The sequence below is a fragment of the Myotis davidii genome, unplaced genomic scaffold, assembly GCF_000327345.1.
Source record: "Myotis davidii unplaced genomic scaffold, ASM32734v1 scaffold1803, whole genome shotgun sequence".
Taxonomy (NCBI): domain Eukaryota; kingdom Metazoa; phylum Chordata; class Mammalia; order Chiroptera; family Vespertilionidae; genus Myotis; species Myotis davidii.
In genome coordinates, this window is record NW_006293790.1 from 1 (window position 1) to 10,769 (window position 10,769).

Below are 10,769 nucleotides of genomic sequence, written 5' to 3' on the forward strand. Positions count from 1 at the left end.
ATGATCCTTAATATCCTCTTTGAATTGTCTATAGATTCATTATATTGATTAATCAAATGAATCAATTATTTATAAATTAATTTTGTAATTGTCTGTTTTAGGAAAGTCTTTTCAATAGAAATATAGTTTTAAGTATCTTAACAGCCACATGTAAAAATGTAAAAATAAAAAGTAAAATTACATTATCAATAATATGTTTTATTTAACCTGGTATATTTTAAACTTTTAAAAAATATAGTTTTATTAAATATATATATAAAATTTGGTGATTTCAGAGAGGAAGGGAGAGGGAGAAAGAGACAGAAACATCAATGATGAGAGAGAATCATTGATTGGCTGGCTTCTGCACGCCCCCTACTGGGGATCTAGCCTGCAACCAGGGCATGTGACCTAACTTGGAATCAAACCATGACCCCCTGGTGCATAGGTATACAGTCAACCACTGAGCAACATCAGCCGGCCTAATCTAATACATTTAAAATATCATGTTAACATATAATCCATATAAAAATAATATTTTACATTCCTTTTTATACGAAGTTTATAAAATCAGAATGCATTTCACAATTATAGGACATCTCATCCCAATTCAATTAAAAAAGTAGTTCCTCATTTGCATTGGCCATATTTGAAGAGCTTGATAGTTACGTCTAACTAGTAGATACCGTACTGCTGTTGTAATTACAGGATATCTGAGGTTTATTGAATCATCTTCCAGATTATGTAAATCCAAAACGACATTGCCTTTCAGGCTTTTGGCATTTGTCTTCTATTTCACAATATCTTGGTTAGTAAGCTTTCTTGAAATTCTAGGACGTAATTTGTCCTCATCGGCAGACTTGAACGCATTTGCAATAATTACATCATCCCTGTTTATACTTCACATTCCTAACTTAGATTTTGCTAATTTCTGGACAGCTTCCTCATCAAGAAGAGGAGCAATAATGTGGGTTCGAAAGATAGTCCTAGACTTGAACCCCACTCTGCCACTAACTAGTTAGGTAAACCTAGGCTCATTATTCTACTTCTCTGGGTTTCAGCTTCTTCACCTATAAACAGCAACATAGATAGGACTTACCTTTTCTCATTGTTGTGACGAAAACATAAGATCATGAAGGGTAAGTGTGTCACGCACTGTACCTGCTCACTGAACAGCTGTTATCACTAAGGTGGATGGCAGGGAATCAGTCAAAGAAAAAGAGAAAGTTTGCGTTCCCTTTGTCATCCATCATCTCCTACTGGCTGGACCATGAGTTCCTTGTTCCTTCTGTTCTGACCTACCCAGGAAACACCTTCAACCTCTATTAGAGATATTTAGTGTATGACCTCCTATATTCCGCTTCCTCAGATGAGTCATGATTCACCCAAGTCTCTTTACTGATCCCAACTTCTCAAAAATAGACAAACCCCTTTTTCTTCCCCGAGGCTCACCTTGTCAGGGAGTGCAGCCTGTATATCTCCCAAGCTCATACCCAGGACCGCGGCCAGACCTTCATTCAGATCCCAGGAACCGTCTGCCTTTTGGAGGGAAATCAGCTGTACCAGAGGATCATCTTCAAAGATTTTGGGGGAGAAAAAAGAAAGAAGAAAGAAGATGAGAAACTAGGAAGTTTAATTTGGCCCCTTGGCATACGTCAGGGAGGGAGTCTGAATCCAGAGAAAGGCTATAGCAGTGATGGCGAACCTTTTGAGCTCGGCGTGTCAGCATTTTGAAAAACCCTAACTTAACTCTGGTGCCGGGTCACATATAGATACTTTTTGATATTTGCAACCATAGTAAAACAAAGACATATTTTTGATATTTATTTTATATATTTAAATCCCATATAACAAAGAAAAATCAACCCAAAAAATGAGATCACGTGTCATAGGATCGCCATCACTGGGCTATAGCAAGAGTGCAGATCCTAGTACTTCTCCATCTCAGTCCTCACCCAGGAGACATGTGTTTTCTCTGTGACAATGTAGGCCACCTGTGTTGTGCTGCCACTAGGAGAGATGCACTTAAAAATTCAGAAAGGAGAGGAATATATAGGGCACTAAAGAACTCACATGATAGTGCTATTTAAAATCCTATCCAGTCCTGTGGCAATGACCCTTAAAACATTAGGTATATTAAAAAATTACAGATAACCCTAGCCAGTGTGGTTCAGTGGATAGAGCGTCATCCTGCAGACGGAAAGGTCCCAGGTTCGTTTCTGATCGAGGGCATGTACCTCGGTTGCAGGCTTCTCCCCGGCCTGGGCCCTGGTCAGGGCATGTGCAGGAGGCAACCAATCGATGTGTTTCTCTCATACCAAAATTTCTCTCTGTCTTTCCCTTTCTCTTCCACTCTCTCTAAAAATCAGTGGGAAAATATCCTTGGGTGAGGGTTAAAAAACAAACATCTAGATAAATATAGCTTGAATTTTAATGATCAAAAATGTCCAAAGAGAGCAGACATAAATAAAGGAAGCAGTTAGCAGTCTAGCCTTGGCTGGTGTGTCTCAATTGGATGAGCATTGTCCCATGCACTGGGAGATCATGGGTTCGATTCCCAGTCCGGGCACATGATCGATGTTTCTCTCTCTCCCTCTCCCTTCCTCTCTCTCTAAGATTCAGTAAAAACATGTTTAAAACGTAGTGCAGTGTCCAATCCTGATGGTGTAAAAGCTGCCTGAAGACCACAGAATTGTCATAGAAAGCATCTCACATCTGGATAGCTATCCTATGGGATGATATACTCCGTGCAACTTAGAAATTAGTAGGCAAGAAAAACAGTTCTACTCTAATGGGAAAAACAACAACTAAGGTTCTGAATATCAAAAGCCTACGTTTGAATCTCAGGTCTGCCTGCACTCAAAATCTAATACAGTGGGGCCTTGACTTACGAGCGTCCTGACTAATGAGTTTTTTTTGAGATAGGAGCCATCTGTCAGCCAATTTTTTGCTTTGAGTTGCAAACTCAAAAAAATTCAGGTTACGAGCCAGCTTCAGATACCCCACCGCTAGTTGGTGTAGCGAATATCACAGTGATTTGACATACGAGTAATTTGAGTTATGTGCTCCGTCACGGAACGAATTAAACTCGTAAGTCAAGGCCCCACGGTAGTTACTTAAACCACAGAAATCGCAGCTTTGTCTAAACGGGAGACAGTAATGCCTGATGCATGAGGAAAAACATCCAGGACTCAGAAGGCGCTTAAATGGCTCCCAGCAAATAGTAGTTGCTGGGAACTTCTCTCTACATTAGTAAGAGGCTCCATGAGAGAGGAAGCTCATTATAGTGGGGATATTGCTAGTCACTGGGTTTTAGGACAGCGCAGGAAACCCACACTACAGGACAGTGAGAACCTACTCCGTGGATAACATGAAGTTCTCATGAGGAGGTGCATGATAGTGCAGCAGAGGAAGCTAAGGCTCTAAAAAGTTACCTTGCCCGGCCTGTGTGGCTCAGTGGTTGAGCATCGACATATGAACCATGAGGTCACAGTTCAATTTCCTGTCAGGGCACAGGCCTGGGGTTGAGAGCTCGATCCCCAGTAAGGGGTGTGCGGGAGGCAGCCGATCCATGATCCTCTCTCATCATGGATGTTTCTATCTCTCCCTCTCCCTTCCTCTCTGAAATCAATAAAAATATTTCTAAAAACTGAAACAAGTAAAAAGTTAATGACGGATCTTACAACCCCACAGTAACTGGTAGTCAACAAGAGACCTGAATCTACCTTAGACCTAGAAGCCATTTCTGTATTAGCAGCCTAAGAAGAATGCATAAAGAGAGAGTAAGTGGCAAAGGTGTTGGAATGATGAAAGGATTGTACACCATAAACCCTGCTGCAAAACGGGAAGAGGCTAGACAGAAGTTGCCTTTAAGCCTATTTTAGGTAACAGGTACCTTGACTACCCATCTGTTTGGGACACGAGGCAATGAAATGACCAAGGAACAGCTTGTAGTGACAGAAAGTCATGAGAAAGCATTAAAAAGGTCGGTCTTTGCCCTAACTGGTTTGGCTCAGTGGATGGAGCGTGGGCCTGCGGACTGAAGGGTCCCAGGTTCGATTCCCGTCAAGGGCATGTACCTTGGTTGTGGGCACATCCCCACTAGGAGGTGTGCAAGAGGCAACTGATCGATGTTCCTTTCTCATCGATGTTTCTAACTCTCCTGGCCCTGACAAAAAGACTGGGACATTTTATCCTCTGTCCTGACGCTTCTCCAACCGATCACGTCCTGGTAGAGAACGCCACAAGACAGCAGAACACGGAGGATGAGCTCCTCAGTTCCCATAGATTAGGAGAGAGAACTGAGGGTCGTCTCACCTGTATGGTTAGTTTCCAAGTCGGTCATGTCGATGGAAGAACCTTCCCATGACATTTCATCGAAAGCAAAAAAATCAGCATACTCCTCCATGTGAGGCTGGTATTTCACTGATAAAGGAGTACCACTCCTCAGTCCTCTGACTGATTCTATAAGTGTGACAGACAAGCCGTGGTGAGAAAATATCCCTGGGAAGATGCTCACCTAGAGAATGCAAACTCTTGTTAATTGTGGAGCTATGGGAATCTTAACCATTCTTCGGGTATGACATGCTACTGTATGAGTTGGGCAGAGATGCAGAAGGATAGTAGGAGAATAGGGCTTTGTACGAGCTGAAAAACAATATAGCCATTGACACTGAGGCACCCTATGCTCCCTGCTGTAGGCAAAGGGCCTGATAATTTGAGACATATGCTCCTATCCGTGTCAGCCTCAGTCATCATCTTTACTGTGCATTTTTTTCTTCTCCCAGGAGCCAAATCCTGCAGCCTCCATGCCCTTCCAACGGTGTCCTGCTGACATGTGACCATGATCTTCTCTGCATCTTTAGTTTCATTACCGGAGGCTTCCTTCAACTACTCATCTCAACTTAAAACTAATTTTTCCTCCTAGAAATCTTTTCTCCCTCTATCCTTCTCATATAGTGGCTAGGTACCAGAACCCAAGCACCTATGTTTGAGAGGTGAGGTAGGTGGAGTTGGCAACCTCTTCAGTCCCAAGGCCACACGCATAGCATGACTCTTCACCTTCACCTGGATTACCTTCCAGGTGCTGTCAACCTCCAAATTCTTTGTCCCTTTTCAACATCCACTGAAGTATCTGAAAACTAGATCGAAGACTTTCACTTCCTTGCAAAGCCTGCCATCATCTTTAGAGATTAAGCACCCATGTACATAACCTATACAACCCCCTAATTCAAGCTTCTTGTCTTCCTCAAATCAAATAAATGGCTTCACCCTCCACTCTACTCCGGCCATTCCCTCCCAAGCCAAGATATCTGGTTATCAAGCAGAATTGTCCCACCTGTAAAGAAATAATTGAAAAAATATATATACTTTAAAAATACAATATCCAGAAATTCCAAACAAGATGGTGGTATAAATAAATGCAGTATCCTTGCCTCCTCCCACAACCACATCAAAATTACAACTAAACTACAGACAACCATCTTTCAGAACTGCCTGAAATCAAGCTCAGTGGGAGTCCTAGAACTATGGAATTAAAGAAGCAGCCACATTCAGACTGGTAGGAGGGACTGGTGCCACACCCATGTGGGGCAGAAAAAACTAGGGGGGATGTCTCCGGAATACAGGTACCTCCTGAGGAGCCAGGGGTCCCAGGCCCACACCAAGTCCCCAGCCCAGGGTCCCAGTGGTGGGAAGAAAAGTCCCCATACTTCTGGTTATAAAAAACAGTGAGGGATGAGGCTGAGGGAGACAGAGGCTGCAGGAGTCCCTAGCATTTCCTCCTAAAGAGTCCACAAATGGACTAACTCGGACTCACTCCTCCAGAGCTCCAGCATGGAGCAGCTACCTGAAAGGCTCCTGAGGCATACAGGCAGGAACTGAATGGTCTGGCATCATAGCAAGAGCTGGATGGGCAGCGTTCTTCCAGACAGAAGTACTGGTAGAGGCCATTGTTCCTTTGCTGAACCCTCCCCCAAAGAGCCAGCAGGTGGCCACCATATCTGAGTATCCATCAACCTGGAATAACACTGTTAGCCCCACCCTGGTGATTCCCGGAGGCCCTGTCCACACCAGCTGTTTCTAGTGGCTTTACCATCAGAATGGCCTGTCTTTGCTCATGCTTCATATTTTACTAAAATCTCTCAAATAAGCAGCATCTGGCCTAGTACCTGTTGCCAAGTGACCCTGGGACTGGCACTAGCCACAGCCAGCCTTGGTTTGTAGCTTGGCTTCTCCTAGGCACCTCCAAGCTCATCACAAGTAGCAGCCATCAGCAGATCATTTTGTAGCTCATGCTGGGTGGCCCTGGGGCAGAACAAAGGCAGTGGCTGACCTTGGTCTGAATCTCCCAGGAGTCCCCAGAGGCAGTGCACCCAGTGGACAGCTTCAGACCATGTCAAAGCATCACCACTCCACCACCTTCACAAGTGACGCACTCATGGGGTGGACTCAACAGGTACCAGAGCCCCGTTGAAGCAAATCCTGTTCTGTGAGGTGGGTCGCTGCATAGCTGATCCTCCATGGTGATCTCAGTCAGACCTTGCAGCTGATCGACCCCTAAACATTCCTTGACAAAAGCTCTATGTCTTCCTGAGCATTTCTCTCCACAGTTTTGGTTTACATCTGAGACAGCCCTGCACTCAGCACCCATTTCCTAACACTATCAGGTTGTTTGCCCGCTATCTGTGTAGTCATTAACCAGTGTCAATAGGATACATCAGCTTCAGGTTTAGGCAGTGTAACTACTCACTGCTTACATGCACTTTCTCTTTCATTTCCCTCATTTTCCCCCCTTTGGAGTACTTTACATTTTCTTGCTAATGGTGTAATTTCTAGTTTTCAAGGACAGAAATGTTTTACAACAGCCCGAGATTCCAGATATGGAGAGAAAAGGGGGATAGGGAGAAAAGGACTTTTCATAAACATTTGCTTTAAATGATGTATCCAGGTATACAGGGCCCCATATTTTATGTGAGTTCGGTTAGAATAAAACTCAGCACCTCCACAGTCCCATAATTTCGAACCTGAAGCATCAGTCCGGAAAGCACATATAGGAGACATCAGATCCCCATCATAATCCTGAATAGAAAATAGCATTGGACATGGAACGTCCCTGCGAGTCAGGGGTCCCTGAAGCTCAGAGCCCTGACAGGCTGGGGATGGTGCAGGGAGGAACATAAGATCGGGGGGAGATGAAATCTGAGTGGCCGGAAAAGGAAAAGTGATTTTAGGGAAATCATTGACCCAAAATGAAGAGCAGGAAACTGACCCCCTAAGATGGCAGAGACGAGAAGAAAGGGAAGGGGAGGGAAGGGGAAGGAAGGGAAGGAGAGGAAAGAAAGGAAAGGAGAGGGGAGAAGAGGGGAGGGAAAGGAGAAAGAAAAGAAAGGAACTAGGAAAGAAATATGGAAATCTTACTTGGCATCCGACTTGGGCTGTAGAGAAAATGCCACTTGATTCTCAAACTGCGTGCCCTGGAGGGTGTACTTGAGGCAAACTTTCCCTGTTGCCTCTGCTGGCTAAAAAGTAGAGAAGAGGAGACAGGATGGGAGGGAGAGATCACCCAAGGAGAGATGCAGAATCGGGGCAGCTCCCCAACCCACACATTCAAAGTTTCTGGCTAGAAACCCAGGTAGTTCAGAAAACCAGAGGCTGGACGTGATGGCGAGGGGAGGGAGGCTGACCCTGTCGGGCAAGCGTCCGGGGCAGAGCTCGGGGCAGCGGCGACTCTGGCTAGAGAAACAAGCAAGAACGAATCTCACCGGCATCGTCCCTGTCAACTGGGCATAGACGATCAACCTCTGACCCCGGAAGATGACAGTTGGTTCTGGGGAAAGCATTTTAGCGGACAGACCCGCAGGCAAATCCCAGCTCAGAGAAACACCCTCTACCACAGGCTGCAGAGAGCGCTTCAGGGCCCTGAGAGCCTGGCGGAGGGAAGAGAACAGAATAAGCACCACAAGTACATACTGGCCACCATACCTACCACTACCTGAGTGTTCCTCATGCCCCAGGAGCTATGCAGCCCAACCCATGGTAGACCTTCTCCCTCGTACTCCACTAGGAGATGGGTGTTCTTTTGCTTTACACACGAGGAAGCTAAGGCAGAGACACATAATGAAGGTGTATAAAGTAACAGAGAAGTAGGCATTAGATTAGAAATGGCACCAACTGGGGAAGAGGAACGCAGCACTATAACCAGAGGTGGAGGAGGCCTCCTTGTGCTAACAGAAAAACACATTGATTAGTTCCCTCCTGCACATGCCGTAACCAGGGCCCAGGCCAGGGAGGAACCAGCATCCGATGTACGTGTCCTTGACCAGAATTACACCTGGGATCCTTTGGTCTGCAGGCCGATGCTCTATCCACTGAACCAAACAGGCCAGGGCCATCCTGCTTGTGTTCTTTGTGTCATTTGCATGGAGGAGAGACTTACAGGACCCGCCAGGTCCTAAAGCTCACAACTAGGAATGCCAAGCTCAGCAGGCAAAATTCTTGTTTCTCTCTTTCTTGTTTTCAACACAAAGCCCTGACCTCTTCCAGCATTTTGTTGCTGGGCTTCCAACTGCTGGGACTAGATGCCATTTCCCCAGAAACTACAGGGGCCCCGTTCACATAAAGACAAAAGTAGTCCCATTGAGTCTGTAGCCCAAAGCCCTGGGAATACAAAGAAATGAATCCTAGAGGCAATAGGTTGCCTCAGCTCTTGCAGCAGGGTGCCCCCTGCCCCCACTCCCTCTGGACATCCCCCTGGACATAGGCCTGCTCCTCACCTTCGACTGTATCCTCTCATTGCCTGTGATAAATTCTGCCGCGCCCCCTGATGCCCGGGCAATGCCTTTTATGAGGCTGGTGGAGGCTCCTTCGCCAATACCAAATGAGAAACACCTGCGATTGGAAAACAGCCTGAAGTTAGTGACAGGGAGGAGAGGGTGACATGATAACATCATGGTCAAAAAAACACATAAAAATACATGAAGAGATAGTGTATTTCAGTTATTTCCTTGAGCAAAGGCATACCAGTGACCATTTATGGAGTGTATTCGATATTTGAGACCAAATGCCTTCAACGAATAATGTGACCTCATCATCTCAGGACAACTAAGAGGAAGGCCCATGTTTCCTTTTGTGTGAGAAACGGAAGCCCCAAGGGTGTTAGAACTCTGTCCATGGTCGCACACCGACTAACAGGTAACGATGGAATCTGAGAACGGCCCTGCTTGACTCCATGAGCCCCTGGCAAAACACTACATACGATACTGATTCTAGGAGCAGAGAAAACAAAATAATAGGACCACATCCTCATCAATTGTATCCATAATCAATCCAAAAAAAGGGTTCATTAGAAAGTGAGATTTAGGAAAAAACAGACACCCCCGTCAGTGTGAGGCTAACATTGTTCTGGAACCGTATCTGTCCTGGCAAGGCTAGTCTAAGGATGGGAAACAGTGCCTCCTGCTCTTCTTCTTTTTTAAAAAAAATTAGATTTTTATTGATTTGATTTTACTATTTTTTATTGTTGTTAATCCTCACCAAAGGACACTTTTCCACTAATTTTTTTTTAAGAAAGAAAGTGGACGGCAGAGGGAGAGAGAGGGAAACATCAATGTGAGCGACACACTGATTGGTTGCCTCCCGCATGCTCCCTGACCAGGGCCAGGGTTTGAGCTGCCACCGAGGTCCATGCCCTTGAGCAGAATTTTTAAAAAAATTAGATTTTTATTGATTTGATTTTACTATATTTTGTTGTTGTTAATCCTCACCAAAGGACACTTTTCCACTAATTTTTTTAAGAAAGAAGGTGGACGGCAGAGGAGAGAGAGAGAAACATCAATGTGAGCGACACACTGATTGGTTGCCTCCCACACGCGCCCTGACCAGGGCCAGGGATTGAGCTGCCACCGAGGTACGTGCCCTTGAGCAGAATCGAACCCGGGAGCCTTCAGTCCACAGGCCGGTGCTCTATCCATTGAGCTAAACTGGCTAGGGCCCTCCTCCTCTTCTAACTGGAGAGTTCTCTCTTTGCCTTAGTCCACAAGCACCAAATAGCCTTCTAATCACACTGTGACTTAACCAAAAGAACTATCTAGAAACAGAGAATGTGTGGGTAATACTAATACAAGCAGTTTTAGATGGCGTGACAAGGATAGTTCTCCTAGTAAATTAATACCCTGTTCTTTTGGCTTATATATCAGTCTCTTATTGATTTTAAGAGAGAGAGGAAGGGAGAGAGAGAGATAGAAACATCGATGAGAGAGAAACATCATTGATCGGTTGCCTACTGCATGCCCCTCATCGTGGATCAGGCCCACAACCAGGGCATGTGCCCTGACTGGGAATCGATCTGGTAGCCTCTTAGCTCATGGGTACAAGCTGGGCTGTCTGAGTCTCTGTAGTGTGAATCATCATCCCCATATCTAGGGACATCAGCCACGGGATTAATGTTCTAACCTTGTAAGGCTAGAACCAGACTTCTGATTATTGTGACTTCACTGTGACCATGCTCCCTAGAGATCACAGCCTACCAGCATATGGATATGATGACATTTAAATTTCCAAGGACCTTTTGACCTATAGCCTAGGTTCTTTATGCTTACAAAGCACTTTGATGCATACCTATACTTAAGTGTCTTTAACGTGTAAAATGAAAGCTAAATAGTATTGATCAATGGCTAACTATATGCCTAGAACTTATGTAACTGCCTCTTGTGGATGGTAATAATGGCGATACTTGATCTATCACTTCCTTTGTGTCTAGCACGGTGCCTAATGCTTTCTTTCAGCATAAC

General features: G+C 45.0%; 1 protein-coding gene and 1 long non-coding RNA gene across 2 annotated transcripts; both read right to left on the reverse strand.

Moving 5' to 3' along the window:
* Positions 1 to 477: 477 nt before the first annotated feature.
* Positions 478 to 7,106, reverse strand: LOC107183744. Its single transcript, XR_001514560.1, has 3 exons — positions 7,005 to 7,106; positions 4,297 to 4,443; positions 478 to 1,553 (listed from the first exon to the last, which is right to left on the reverse strand). It is a non-coding gene; the product is annotated as an uncharacterized LOC107183744 (long non-coding RNA).
* Positions 7,107 to 7,375: 269 nt separating this feature from the next.
* LOC102763522 (von Willebrand factor A domain-containing protein 5A-like) lies at positions 7,376 to 8,927 on the reverse strand. Its single transcript, XM_006767750.2, has 3 exons — positions 8,754 to 8,927; positions 7,743 to 7,907; positions 7,376 to 7,499 (listed from the first exon to the last, which is right to left on the reverse strand). The coding sequence occupies exons 1-3, from the start codon at positions 8,925 to 8,927 to the stop codon at positions 7,395 to 7,397; spliced, it is 444 nt and encodes a 147-aa protein (XP_006767813.2). The 3' UTR covers positions 7,376 to 7,394.
* Between the last annotated feature and the right edge of the window lie 1,842 nt (positions 8,928 to 10,769).